This window comes from Acipenser ruthenus, chromosome 6 (genome assembly GCF_902713425.1).
Source record: "Acipenser ruthenus chromosome 6, fAciRut3.2 maternal haplotype, whole genome shotgun sequence".
In the NCBI taxonomy this organism is placed as follows: Eukaryota; Metazoa; Chordata; class Actinopteri; order Acipenseriformes; family Acipenseridae; genus Acipenser; species Acipenser ruthenus.
In genome coordinates this window covers 24,420,278-24,435,103 of record NC_081194.1, presented here as the reverse complement: position 1 = coordinate 24,435,103, position 14,826 = coordinate 24,420,278, and the positions used below count along the sequence as shown (strand labels likewise).

The window sequence follows — 14,826 nt, the reverse complement described above, 5'->3', positions numbered from 1 at the left end:
CAGCTGGGCTGATAAAGGAATCACTCCACCATTTGCTACACTCTGTTTGAAGAATTTCCGTAACTTTTGGTTGTCCAATTTTTCAAAAGGGATATTTGCGCAAACGCCTCTGTCAGGTCAAAATTTAGTAAGTGGACTTTTAGAATATGGAAGTCACCGTTTTTTGTTTCTTTGCAAGTAAAGCAGTCGCAGTACTGCTCTGGATTTCCACCTTTCTCTTTCGGTGAATACTTGCTGTCAACAGACGAGTTTCGGTAGTGATCTACAGTAACATTGCAGGGCGTACAGAAGAGCTTACCTCCAATGCTGTGTAAACTCCTGCTGGATACTGCTTTACGTGATCTGCTGCAGACACATCCATTTTCTTGTTTACAGTGTGTAGTATTTTAATTTCCCGCTTAGACTGCATATAGTCACATGACATAATCACTGCTCAGTACTGTGTGCATGGGGAATATTACACGCAGGCACATATCAGAGCTGTACAGTTTTGTTAATGTCATATATATACGCAATACGGGCCAACAGGGTGTCCGTATACGTTGAATATAGTGACGCCCCCGAGAAGTCCGAATATTTGATGTATACAGACACCCTGACGGGCCTCATTGCATTTATAATCCAGGTGAATTAAAAAGAAGAAAAAAAAGCAGTGAATTTTGAAAAAATAAATAAATAAATCACAAAATTATGTTTAGGGCAAAATAGGATTTTTATTTTATTCTATACTATATACTAAATTAAGATGAGTACATTAATTTAATTGAAACATGCAAAACTACATCTTTATTTTTGATACTGTGTTGAATTGCACATTGCCATTGAAAAAATCCACCAGGGGTCAGAGCTGAGTCAACACCGAATTATTTTTTTTTCCCCCTCTCCGAGTTAGTTTTTTCTTTTGTCCTGAAATCCTTTTTTTTGGGGGGGGGGGGGGGGGGGGGGGGGGGGGGGGGGGGGTTGCCATCTTCCAGTTAATTAATTGTTCTTCATCCAAATTGGCATGTCGACTTAATACTTTTGGAATTTTTTTGCTAGTAATTTGTCACTCAATTTTACAGTTACGATACATCTGTAACTGTAAACAAGATGGCTACCAGTACTTTAAATTCTGTGAGGCAGCGCAGTGATTTCGAATATATGTGACAAGGCTCCAACAGTCTGTATCCATCCAATATATGGACAGCTGGAACCTTGCTCGACCAATCACATTGCTTGTTTCACGTTCCACTGCTGGACCTGGATTTTTATACACACATATACATACATACATACATACATACATACATTATATATATATATATATATATATATATATATATATATATATATATATATAGATAGATAGATACACACATATACATATTTGCAAAGTGCCCAACTGCGGTGGGCAATGCCAAATTAGCATCGAATTAAGAAAGATTTTTAACAGATACAGTATACTACTAATAGAGAGCGAATTACCTCTGGCAAAAACGCACCACTTAAATACTTTCTGACAATGCAGTTTAGAGCAGTGTAACTCAAGAAAATATCAATCCATAGATTATATCATGGATTAATACGGGGTGGGGGGGTTTAGAATAAAATGCAGCAATGTTTTATTGTTTTATTGCAGTAAGCATACAGATCTCAATGCAGAGTTGCTTTGTTTGAATGAGAGATCATATAACAGACAGATACGGAAGCTCAGTTATGTAAAAAGGAGTTCATATCTACCACAACATGCTTTTAAACTTTAATTTCCATGGTCAAACTTCACTGGCAACATCTTTCATTCATTCGTGCAGCAGTTACTCTCTATTCCAGTTGTATTCCCAAAATACGATTAATATTGCTTTGATAAATGAGTTGTTTGGCACTGTGTTCTTCCTGAGTTTCAGGTAACTATATTTAACCCATATAGTTATGGGTTAACTAAGAAAACAATTACTCCAACCTCTATATCTAACCCACGATGAAAATAACCTTGTGAATTTATATTTTGTTGAGTACCACTGCTCTAAACCAGAGTTGTCAGAAAGTATTTAAGTTATTTAAATAAACATGGCAATGGGTGGCTCGAAGGTGGTGCACTTTTGCCCTTAAAGGCAACAGAGGTAATTCACTCTCTATTAGTAGTATACTGTATCTGGTAAAAATCTTTCTTCACCATCAGTCCGAATGGTTGTGGGCAGTTGACGAACTTACCGGGCAGATGCCGAAATGACATAGAATTCGATGCTAATTCGGCATCTGCCCACCGCAGCTGGGCACTACGCGAACTGCCCGGGCATTTCGGCATTGGTCCGTAACATATATATTAGTGTTCCATGGTATATCGATACCTACGGTATATCATGATACCAAAATCCTACGATACCTAATATTGGGGTAAAAAAAAAATATCGAAGTATCACATTTTTTTTTCGATACCGTGTTTTTTTGGGGGTTTGTTTTTTGTTTGCTTTTAAAATAAAACTAACTGTCTAAAAACAATATGAACTAAGCTTACTCATTTCCGCTTAGCAGAAGTGAACCAACTACCCTGCGCACTCTGGGAAAATTACATTTGACTGTAGTTTCTTCCGTTCTTTTAGTTTAAGTGAATTCCAGTGCATATTACTTATAAAAAAAAGTCACAGAAAAGATAACACATAAAACAGGAATGCAATAGAAGCTGATCAAAAAGGAGTTTATTATTGCTTGTTTACTTCGTAATTACAGTGCATTTGCTAGAAAGTGCAAAAATAAAATTTGCAGACATGTGTCATTAAAACGCTACCGCATGTCAAATGTTAGCGATGTTTTTATATTCTTTGGCTTTTGTGTTAATCTGTATTTTATGTGCATCTAATGTGACAGCTGTGAAAATCCTGTGTTTTGAATTGCAGGCATGAGCGGTGGAAAGACCAGAATGAATACAGACTTTACGCCAGCATCCCGTATCAGTTTCCTAGTAATAGGATCAGTGTGAAGCCTCACCTGCAGAGGTTCCGAGTCACACAACACAAGTCCGGCAATGCAGACCTACAGGTTCAGCATGAAAGCAATAAAAAGTACTTGAAGTTTCTTATACTAAGTATAATGCTTAATGTATAACTTAATGTATAACTAAGTATAATGCTTAACATTTAATTTTTTACTACTGAATTGCATATGTTATTAGTGTTTTTAGTAATACAGTTCGCCAGAAATATATATATATTTTTTTATCCTGCTGAACTAATTTTATTAAATTATTTAAGTGGTGATTTTCAAAATATCTAACACCATAAAATTGTTAAACTAACACAGTGTTTAAAATTAGAGAATACAACATTTCTGTGTATTTCCTAATGCAACACATTACTGTGCTTGTTTAAAAAGAAATGATTTACAGTGTACATGAACCAATCAGGCTAGTTTAGCATTATACTGTGTTTTTACTTGTTTTACTTTTTAAAATATTTTAACAGTATAAATTCACTGAGGTGTTATGTTGTAGTGACTTTTTAAGAACATAAGAAATGTTACAAACAAGAGGAGGTCAATTTGGCCCATCTTGCTCATTTGGTTGTTTATTGATCCAAGCAAGAACCTCATCAAGCCATTTCTTGAAGTAACCGTGTAAATCAGCTTCCACAACAGTGCTTCATATTTTCATTCCTTGCTCATATTTTTAGAGCACTTCTAAGATACCCCTGTATGTAAAACATCTGGCCTAGTTATAAAATGTCTGCTTCAAGGAAAGTATTTCTGTGTTATTTTGTTATACGAATTAAGAGATTCTTTGTACTTGTTGTCCAAGGGACAAAATGCTAGAAAAATCTACTTGTCCTTCTAAAAATACTTGCCCCCTCCCTGTCGCACAAAACACACACAAAATAAGTAGAATATTTTGTAGGATTTTGGTTTAATTTAACAGTGAACACAGTCAATCAATTAGTGATTAACAGGGGTGGGTCTAGCCTTGTAGCTTGACTGGTTAACTACATTCTTCAAAATACACAAAAGGTTCCCTGTGACCTGACCTCACCTCAACAAATTTATACCATACTTTAAGGAAATGTTTCTTTCAGTGCAGTTAGGAACACATTTGCTAGTACATTTAAGTAACATACTAAGGGCCTCATGCACTAAACGTTGGTAAATTACCTGAAATACTGCGTGATAAGAGAAACCCATACTGTGCGCAAAAAGGAAGACATGCCCGCTCTATTCACAAATATAATAATATGCACGAATAAGGCAAGCTAAATGATTAATTTGCCAGTCATCATAGCACGCGAAATGCTGCATGCATTACCCCTTTATTTTAGTATATGGGCACTCCAAAGGACAGGTAGTCTGGCTCTCACTTTGTCAGAATGACAGCGACCAAGGAGGCAGCAGCCGGCACCAGCTACATCTTCAATGGGTCTCCGTAGGATGAGGGGAGGCGGCCTGGTGTTACGCAGATTTCTGTATCCCTAGATTTGACGCCTGCATAGTTTAAGATCGCTATACGTGAACGCTTGATGTTTCTGAACAGTATTTACATGTAATAAAATTAAAATGTGTTTTAAAAGAAAAATACAGTTTTATAAGGCTACTTTTAATCAAGGGTTTCGTGTATTGAGCAACGCAGGAGGCAGAGTGTAATGTAGAAAATCAGTGGTGCTAAACGTGCTGTTTTATTTTGCCACAGAATTAGTTTGGTCTTGTTTTCAATATTTGTTGCAAACTGCAGCAGAACTCAATGGCAGTGCTTAAGAACACAGCGGGACTCGGGTACAGGAATATCACGCATCCACGCCCAGCTTTGAAAAATTGCATCTGCACAGGCATGGAATCATGCGGGGATACAGAATTCTGTGTAACAACAGGAATGTCTTGCTTTGAGATGGTCAAAGTGGTGAAACAGAAAATAATTAACTGAAAGCAAATATTTGTTTGTTCACCTTTATCTCCCTATGGTTTATTTTGAAGGTACTCTGGTACCGAAATGTTGGCTAAATATAAATGTGTTTCTGTTAAAGGGATTGCAAGTGTGAGGTTTATTTCTTTTAAGAAACTTTTAACCTTCCAGCTGCTTATCCGGCGATTTCGACGTGCTGCACAGGCTAGTCACAATTTGTGCAGTACTCACTCACTCCATGACAAAAATGCTAATATTTTCAGGGCCGAAATAATTCAGCGTAATTCATGTGTTAAAAGAGCACAACTCTCTTGGCCATTTCGGCAGTACAATGTCATAATGGTAAAAACACAGTACATCACAGGATTTTATACAGCACTGTCTATTCCTACAATGCATCTTGCACTGAGAAAGCAACACGTTTGGAAATGATTATGTAATACAGTCATCTTTTGGGAAGTTGCATTTTCAGAATCATATCATTATGTACAGTATTACAACACTGTATGTTAAAATATTGCCCTTAATCCACAAAACCAACAAAATACATCCTATGTAGCCTACATTTTACATTTTATTTGTAGTGTTCTGTGGAAAACATCCTGGAACAAATTAAATACAGTACCTAAAGCAGATATACGTGTTTATCAAGTTTCCCACACGGCACTACTTGTGGTCTGCTCTATTTATATTGTGATTTAGACAGACACCGCCTGGTTTCAATAAGCGGTAAACTTAACACACGTTGAGACACTTAGGAAAGTTAGCACCTTTAAGTAAATATGGTTTTTATATTAAGTCCCTCCCTTGCAGTATTAGGGGAGAGAATTTGAATACATTTCCATGGATCACCATTATTAATTGTATGTAAATGACTCGCACACGGTATCTTTTTCCACGCGATTCATATTGCGTGCAAAGTCATTTGCCGATGGTTAGCGAATATATCAGGTGTACAAAGCGTGCAGTAACAGGCTTACTGTGTGGTAAACTGGTTACCGCTGTTTAGTCCATGAGGCCCTAAGAGTACAACTATAATAAGCAATACTTGGGAGTTATTCAAATATACAAATAGCTTCTGCCTGTTTTTTACACTCTTTCTTTATAAGCTGAATTCAACTTCTGATGTACAGGTGTTTTAGTTTGTTGCATCACAGACACACATTAATTGCCAACTATTACTGCGGCTTTGTGGAATTCTGATTTTCTTAACGTTCTACTGTAAACAGTTTTATAACTGCTGAACCCCAGATTTATAAAGAACATGTGTATAACCTGTCAAGTTTCTCTGTTTTTTTTTTGTTTTTTTTTTACTGTTTCTACCAGAATGCACGCAATATTTACAGTAGGCTTCATCAAATACTGCAGACATAAAATGTTTTTTTCTTTTGTTTATTTCTATGGTATATTTATTTTACTTAATAGTTCTGTACTATACTTATAATTATAAACAGATTGTTAGAATGCTACATACTGATTGGTCCATCAGTGTTCCAAGCCATTAACACTATCCAGCACAATGTCACGATTAGGAACTACTTAGGAACAAAGGCAAATGACAGCACCTGTGCTAACCAAGTATCACTGCGCCACCAAAATCAAAGAAAACACCTGTCAAAATACCTGCTGTCATGGAAGATACTGACAACATCAAGGTGTCTTGTCATATCTTCCAGTTTATATTAATTTGCACTACAACCGAGTTTGCTATTTTAAACAAGATGCTGGTTTTAAATACAAAACTGAAAGATCATAATTGGATAAGTCTCCACCCCCGAGTTAATACTTGGTGGAAGCACCTTTGGCAGCAATTACAGCTGTGAGTCTGTTGGGATAGGTCTCTTAGGTCGGGGCTCTGACTGGGCCACTCAAGGACATTTACCTTTTTGTTACTTAGCCACTCCAGTGTAGCTTTGGCTGTGTGCTTTGGGTCGTTGTCATGCTGAAAGGTGAACTTCCGTCCAAGTTTCAGCTTTCTTGCAGAGGGCAGCATGTTTTCCTCAAGGACTTCTCTGTACTTTGCTCCATTCATTTTCCCTTCTATCCTGACAAGTGCCCCAGTCCCTGCCAATGAGAAACATCCCCATAACATGATGCTGCCACCACCATGCTTCACAGTAGGGATGGTGTTCTTTCGGTGATGCGCTGTGTTGGGTTTGCGCCAAACATAACGCTTTGCATTTAGGCCAAAAAGATCCATTTTAGTTTCGTCAGACCACAAAACTTTTTGCCACATGGCTACAGAATCTCCTGAATGTTTTCTTGCATACTTCAAACGGGATTCAAGGTGGGCTTTCTTGAGTAATGGCTTCCTTCTTGCCACCCTACCATACGGGCCAGATTTGTGGAGTGCTTGGGATATTGTTGTCACATGCACACTTTGACCAGTCTTGGCCATAAAAGTCTGTAGCTCTTGCAAAGTTGCCATTGGCGTCTTGGTAGCCTCTCTGATCAGTCTCCTTCTTGCTCGGTCATCCAGTTTGGAGGGACGGCCTGATCTAGGCAGGGTCTTGATGTGGCCATACACCTTCCACTTCTTAATAATCGTCTTGACCGTGCTCCAAGGGATATTCAAGGCCTTTGATATTTTTTTATACCCATCCCCTGATCTGTGCCTTTCAACAACTTTGTCCCGGAGTTCTTTTGAATGCTTTAAAATGCACTACCCAGCAGAGGGAACCTAGGAACTGCTGAATTTATCCTGAAATCATGTGAATCACTACAATTTAACACAGGTGGAGGCCACTTAACTTGGTGTGTGATTTTGAAGGCGATTGGTTACACCTGAGCTAATTTAGGATTGCTATTACAAGGGGGGTGGACACTTATCCAACCAAGCTATTTCAGTTTTTATTTTTTATTAATTTTCTACAAATTTCTAGAATATTTTTTTCACTTTGAAGTTGTGGGGTAGGCTGTGTAGATAAACGAAAAAAAAAAAACTATTTTAATGCATTTTAATTCCAGGCTATAAGGCAACAAAAGGTGAACATTTTGAAAGGGGGTGTAGACTTTCTATAGGCACTGTATATAAAAAAAACTGCAGTGTACAAAATTAAAGGCATATGAAAGAAAAGATTTTAAAAAAATGTACACAAAAAGTTTAAAAGATTAAAAAATCTTTTATTTTCAGGGCGTTTCGGGCAAAAGTCCTTCTTCAGCTGTTTAAAAAGAAAAGTAAACACAGTGCAGTAAACTTGTTATTCAAGAATTGTAATTAAACAAAAATTCTGTGGATGGTGTCATGATTATTAGCATAGAATGTTCATTCCCAGAGGTTCAAAATTTCCCAGTTTGAAGATAAACTCTCATTCCTTTTGTTTCCGAGCAACATTTGTTCCATAGCACCGACTGATCACACAGAGTGTGATGTCTTCAGCAGTGTGATCATCACTGTTGAAGTGATGGGCTACTGGAAATGCAGTGGTGTTAATGGGAATGCTTCTTAAGTGTTCTACAAAACGGACTGCTAAACGCCTTTTAGTTTCCAATATACAATTTGTTGCATTTCTTGCAGATAATGCAGTAGACTATTCCTTTAGAGGTACATGTAAAATGTTCATGAATGTTGAATGAAGATTTAATGCCTGAAACAGAGATTAGAGGCATTAAATCTTCATCTTCAATGGGGGGGGGGACTCCACAACTTTAGGGGGGAATGGCAAAAAAAGGCACTTTTGCATATAAAGCTTAGAGCTGATCTTCTAAGATTTCCAACGATACCACCCTTTTCAGTCTAGCTGCCACAATGACGGAGCAATAGACTCAAAACGAATCCTAAGCTGTGAACTCTGTCACATGATGAGAAACTTAACTTCAGGTGATCGTACCGCATACACACACTGAATACGTCTTTGGAAAGCCCTGAGTCTGTACTTTTAAACAAGCCATTTAGATGGCTTTTACGATGCCTGAGTAATATGTGCGAAACCTTGTGTTTTTAGAGTTAAAGCAAAAGTCACCGCTTGCAAAACAACACCTAGATGTTAACTTAATATCATCTTTTTATTTTTTCAAAACTGTTTACTTACTGCAGTGTACTGAGTTTCTACAATGCTTAAAGATAGCGGCCGAGAATCACATACGAGAGAATAAAGTCTCCCGGCACTTAAAATATCCAGCATTACTTTAATTTATTTATTTATTTTAACCAGAAATCAGAATGCGGCTCATAGTGCTTTTGTCACTGACACCCACTTCCTTAGAGATTGTTGTAGCGTTTCAGCCATTCGAAACTGGGTGGAAAATAGAGTAGCTTGGTGTCTTAAAATATCTCTGCAGGATTTTCCCGCACTGAAAAGTTGCAGATATGCGGGTGCAACTTGGAAAATGCACGATTCCATGCTAAAAGTTAAGCCCTATATATATATATATATATATATATATATATATATATATATATATACATATACATACACTACTGGTCAAAAGTTTTAGAACACCTCCATTTTTCCAGTTTTTATTGAAATTTACGCAGTTTAATGTCTCAATGTACTCTGAAATTAAAGCATAGAACAAATAAACAATTGGAGATAAAAAAGAAATCATGGAATCGTTTTGTTTAACAAAATTTAATCTAAATTTTTGACTCAAAGTAGCCACCTTTTGCAGCTATAACAGCCGAACACATTCGTGGCATTCTTTCTACAATGGAAATCAAATATTGTTCGGAAAGTTCTTCCCAACACTGTTGCAGAAGTTCCCACAAATGTGCTGCACTTGTAGGTTGCTTTGCTTTCACCCTTCTGTCCAGTTCTACCGTCTTGTTCTTTTCTTCTAAGGTAGTTCTGACATAGCCTGGAGGTATGTTTTGGGTCATTATCTTGCTGTAGGATGAACCCCTGACCAACTAGGCGTATACCAGAGGGTATTGCATGGCGCTGTAAAATGCTGTGGTAGCAGTTTTGGTTCAGGGTGCCACTCACTCTGTGCAAGTCGCCGACTTTGGATCCAGAAAAAGAGCCCTAGACCATCACGCTTCCTCCTCCATGTTTGACGTTGGTGTCACACACCGAGGAACCATCCTTTCGCCTACTCGACGGCGTACAAAAACCCTGCGTGATGAACCGAAGATTTCAAATTTCACAGAAAGCAAGCAAGCAAGCAAGCTGTTGACTCTCAGAAACTTGTCTTCTGATTCTGTTGTGACTTTGGGTCTGCCAGACCTCATCCTGTCAGAGTTTCCTCCAGTTTCCAAGTGCCTTTTGATGGTGTAGGAAACCGTACTCACTGACACCTTGGCTTTCTTTGCAATTTCTCTAAAGGAAAGACCTACACTTTTAAGGGTTATAATGGTCTGTCTGTCTTCCTTTGTTAATTGCCTTTTTCTCGCCATTATGAGAGCAATATACTACTTCCTGCAGTACAACACTGTCCAAATAATGCTTAAGAGGGTGTAGTAACACAGTCTGTTCCAACACTGCTTTTATACAGACAGAGGGTTTGCAAGTAATCAACAAAAGTTGGGACACCTGTAGGAATTGTTAGCATCAACTTTCAAGGCTTAATTTACTTCCATTGCTGCAGAACAGCTGTAAGTTGTTAACCCATTACTTGTTCCCTGAAAAAGGCCTTTTTGTATAACTCTGAAATGTACATTATTTTTCAGTTTTTGGTAACCTAAACTTTTTTTTTTAACCTCTGGCAGTTTACCACTTACCTTTGTACCATTTCAGGTTATTCACTGGACTTGAACTGCTTAAATTTCAATAAAAACTGGAAAAATGGGGGTGTTCTAAAACTTTTGACCGGTAGTGTGTATATGTATATATATCGTTTAAATATAATATACATTTTTTATAACTTTACTAGATTGCTGCATTTAAATGTCAGGTTCATGTATTAAGAAAGCAGTACAACTTAATTTTTCTTTCACAAAAAAAGTAAATAATATCTTAAAGTTAATTTAAAAGATTAGAGTGTGTCTTGACAGAGGCTTTCATCCTCAGGCAGCCATTTCTAGGTTTCTTTGTGATCAACAGAAGGTCAGTTTCTTCCACAGCTAGCCAATCAGAAGTAATAGGGGTGGGACGTAAACACTTTTTAAAATGTTTGTGTATGTGCTAGACTTCCGCAATTCAGTTTTCAGAAACTTGCGTGGCTCTCTACAAATATACCCAGAGTGCCTTTCGAACAAAAGAGCAAACATATACACATACACTGCTGTGCAAGTTACATTTTTCTATTCTGATATATTATGAACATCAACAATTTACTCAAAGCCTCCACTAGTGTTTTCTACTATTATAACAGCCTTGACTTGAATAAAGAAGGAAAAAACATTGAGTTAAATAGCTTGCATCACTTGATTTTCAAGGTGTGGTATCCGAAGCACAATCAACAAGTACAGAGAAACATCATCTGTAATTGACAAACCCAGGACTGGAAGACCCAAAAAGCTGTCTACCAAGGATGAGCAATACTTGAAGATAATATCACATGGGATGTTGACTTTCAATCCACACCCACTATAGCGCTTCAGTGCTAGTATAGCATTTCATACAGGAGTGGAGACAGTTCAGTGTCGTCTTTGAACCTCCTAGCGAGGTGGTTCAGAGACGGCATAAAATATGACGGCTCTGTGACGGTACAGGCAATTCACACAGACCAAAATTCCACATCAATGCCGGTTCTGAGCCGTCATAACTCGTCTGTGTGAAAGTGGTATAAGACTATTTAGAAATTCGTTGCTAATTGCACCTCTCAATATGTCAGTTTTCGGTTATATATTTTGTATTGTCTGCGTTCCCAAACAACCTTTATCTCAAGACTTAAACAAACCATTCCTGTTCCAAGAAGTTTCTAATTCCATAACATCCAAAAAAAAAAAAGATATCAAAAAAGATACATTATCAGAATATTAAAAAGAAATGTTCAAGTGAATATCAATGTTATCTACCTGTCTTGCCCTGTGGTCTGTCTCAATGCCATGGTTTCTAAGGCAGGCCAGTGCCCTTGCATCAGGAGAACATCCCACATTCCAGTCAGAAACAGCACCACTGTCTATAACCCACTGAAACAGAAAACACAAGACTACAGCTAATAAAGGATGAAAAGAAATGTACAGTACCTGCCTGGCAACATGACTCATGTTTGTGCCATGCTTCCTCATGCAGGCCTGTCCTCGATGGTCAGGGGGGTTTCCTATTTCATATGTAGATGTTGCTGCACTATCTATCCTCCACTACATGAAAAGAGACAAGTATATCACAATACACACACTAAATACTTTTCTTTAAACACTTCTCAACCACACTTATTCCAAATATTTTAAATGTATTTATTTGGCAATTTTACAGACATACTTACATGATCCACAACACTGTTGTCTTTTGCCAGTTTCCTAAACACTGCTTCTGCTATTGGGGACCGGCAAATATTACCTTAAAACACAAACAATTAAAAGGTTAGTTTTGTTTTGCAAAACTATGCAATATAAAGACAATTACAACAGTTTTTGACTTCACCAGCAGGCATGTTTTCTCTCCACATGTATTTTTAGAAAAGGCTCGACAACTTATTTATCTATTCCGAATGCTATTCCAGGTTCAGCTGTATTTTATTCATTTGATATGGGCTTCAACAGAGCCCCCAATGGTCATCTGAACCAAAATGTAGCCTCAGAATTATTATAACTTTTGGTAAATACTTCTAATAAGTAGGCCCTATCCTTTAATTTGCCACTACATCTGAACTGCACAATTACCATAACAAATGACTTAATTACATAATAGATGATTTACTAAACTAAATCTTAGGTCCTGTCCATACTATGCCTTTAAACCAGCTTAAAAGTGCTAAATACGGTTAGCGTCCACACTAGCAGCGTTTAATACCGTACTCGAGAACCGGAACCAAGACATCCTCAGGGGGTAGTCTTTTGTCTGGTACTAAATTAGATCGCATCATGTAGTGCGGTTTGTCAGAAGTGTGGACAAGGCCTAAATATCAAAACACATACTGCAATAAAGGAATGGTGATGGAAACATGCATTCATTTTTATTTAATAAAATAATGAAATCTGTGCACATTAGTGTATTTTGTTATCTAAAATTAGTTCCATTATGCATTTTGATGGATAGTTTAAAAAAAAAAAAACAGTCAAAACTAATCATAAGATATTTTTTTGTGTTCTAGACACAATTCATTTAAATCCCCTTAAAAAACATTTAATTAAAACAAATAAAATGTGTGTGGCATGTGCGTGCTACATCACATAATCATGACAATGGAGAGAGAATTTGGAGTTTCTAAACTGCACGAAAAACTGTGTGGTGAAGACAAGGTATCATTATTGTATAACTGATTATGTTTATGATTATGCTATCAGTGAAATAATTATCTCTCAGTACTTTGGGTGCAACGCAACCAAGTCATGTAACCTCACCAACATACAGATATGTCATCCAACTGACCCTTTAAGGCCTTTTTTTTTTTTTTTTTTTAGCATCGATACCCTTAAAAAACACCATCAAAACTACTGGAACAGAACTAATACATTTAGAGCTACTGATAACATACAGTGCTGAATAGCTACTAAATTCTTGAAAATATCTATTAAATTACATCAGATTATGTATAACCCCTCTAAAAACTGTACTACCTTTTGTTGGTACCAAGTGGTAGTAAAAGCATGAAAATAATATATTGCATAATTAAACAAGTAAATCCAAGTAACAGATGGTTCATCATCTGATGGGGATTTTCCCAAAAACACTTCCAGGTCTTCCATATCAAAATAATGGTATATAACAGTGAAGTGGGGGCCATTTATCCATTTGACGTGGACTGACCCGTTTACAAATTCCAATTGTAATACAATCCAGGAGTGTGCAAATAAACCTTATTCCAGACTGGTACTTAGGCTAATTATTTAAATGAACCTATTGAACTTGGAGTGGAGAAGGCCCTCTAGGGCCAGAATAGCCCATCTCTGCAGATTGTATGATGTCTAAGTTATGCTGTTGGGGGAGGGTTGTCTTTGTGTGAATGATACTTTTAAGCTGCTAGTAACTAACGCCTCCATAAATCATGTAAATAGAATTGTATGAAAGTTCTCGGCACCAGACCAGGTGCAGAGGTGTTAAAAAAAATGGTTTAGTGAATCCTATCAGCAGAACAAGAAACAATTTTCAATGGGTATACAGTACCAAAAAAAAAAAAACACAGCCAATGCAGCTGCAATTTGAAATATTGTAGGGCTCATACTCTGCGTTTAGTTCCCGCTGTGGAGAACTGGAAAATATGGAACCGGGAACATCTTGGATTGGAGTGGACTGAAGGATTGAACACTACTGAGTTGCGCCCATTTCACGTGACTTCCTGTATACGGTTGCGTTTTGCTGAAATCCATTTAATGCTTTCTTGCTGACTGCTTCCCAGGCATAAGCAACTGTGTTGGAAAGACATTGGCGGCTGCTGACCGCAAAAAATGGCTTAGAGAAAACTAATGGTCTATTTGGCTGTACTGTAGTTACAGTACCACTGGTTGCTTGATAATTCTTGGCAGAATTAATGGTAGTGTGATGTTGGGTACCAATATTTTTTTCCAATGAACCGTAGCTAGATTCGAGAGAGAGAGAGAGAGAGAGAGAGAGAGAGAGAGAGAGAGAGAGAGAGAGAGAGAGAGAGAGATGCAGTCATTTAAAATCTCCCTAATTATGTTGATACAGTTTTAATGAATGTAAAAGCAGGACTTCAGTTTCCTAGAGTTTAGTGTTCTGGCACGGAAAGCAGAGCACGCATAGTCTGAATACTGAATAAGCTAGTTAGTTAGTTTGGGGGAACTCAGTAGAAAAATAGTGTTTTATGTGACACCAAAAAATGTATTACAATTTACGAATTTAAAAACCTGATAGGTTCTGCAGCCTTTGGTCTCCTTTAATATTGAGAGCAGTGGGGAATGCCTAGTTGAGTAGAATGGTTGGTTGTCCTTTGATGTTTATGGAATTTTGCGTTTGTGGATTATA

General features: G+C 37.4%; 1 protein-coding gene across 2 annotated transcripts in view; it reads right to left on the bottom strand.

Moving 5' to 3' along the window:
* acp1 (acid phosphatase 1) overlaps window positions 1-14,826 on the bottom strand; it is a 31,999-nt gene that overhangs the window by 16,317 nt on the left and 856 nt on the right. The window contains exons 2-3 of one of the 2 annotated variants that reach the window (XM_034017259.2): window positions 12,167-12,240; window positions 11,928-12,041 (exon numbers count right to left, since the gene is read on the bottom strand). In XM_034017259.2, coding sequence (XP_033873150.1) covers window positions 11,928-12,041; window positions 12,167-12,240 — 188 coding nt within the window. Of the gene's footprint in view, window positions 1-11,756; window positions 11,871-11,927; window positions 12,042-12,166; window positions 12,241-14,826 lie in introns of both variants that reach the window. The other variant, XM_034017258.2, reaches the window with a different exon arrangement.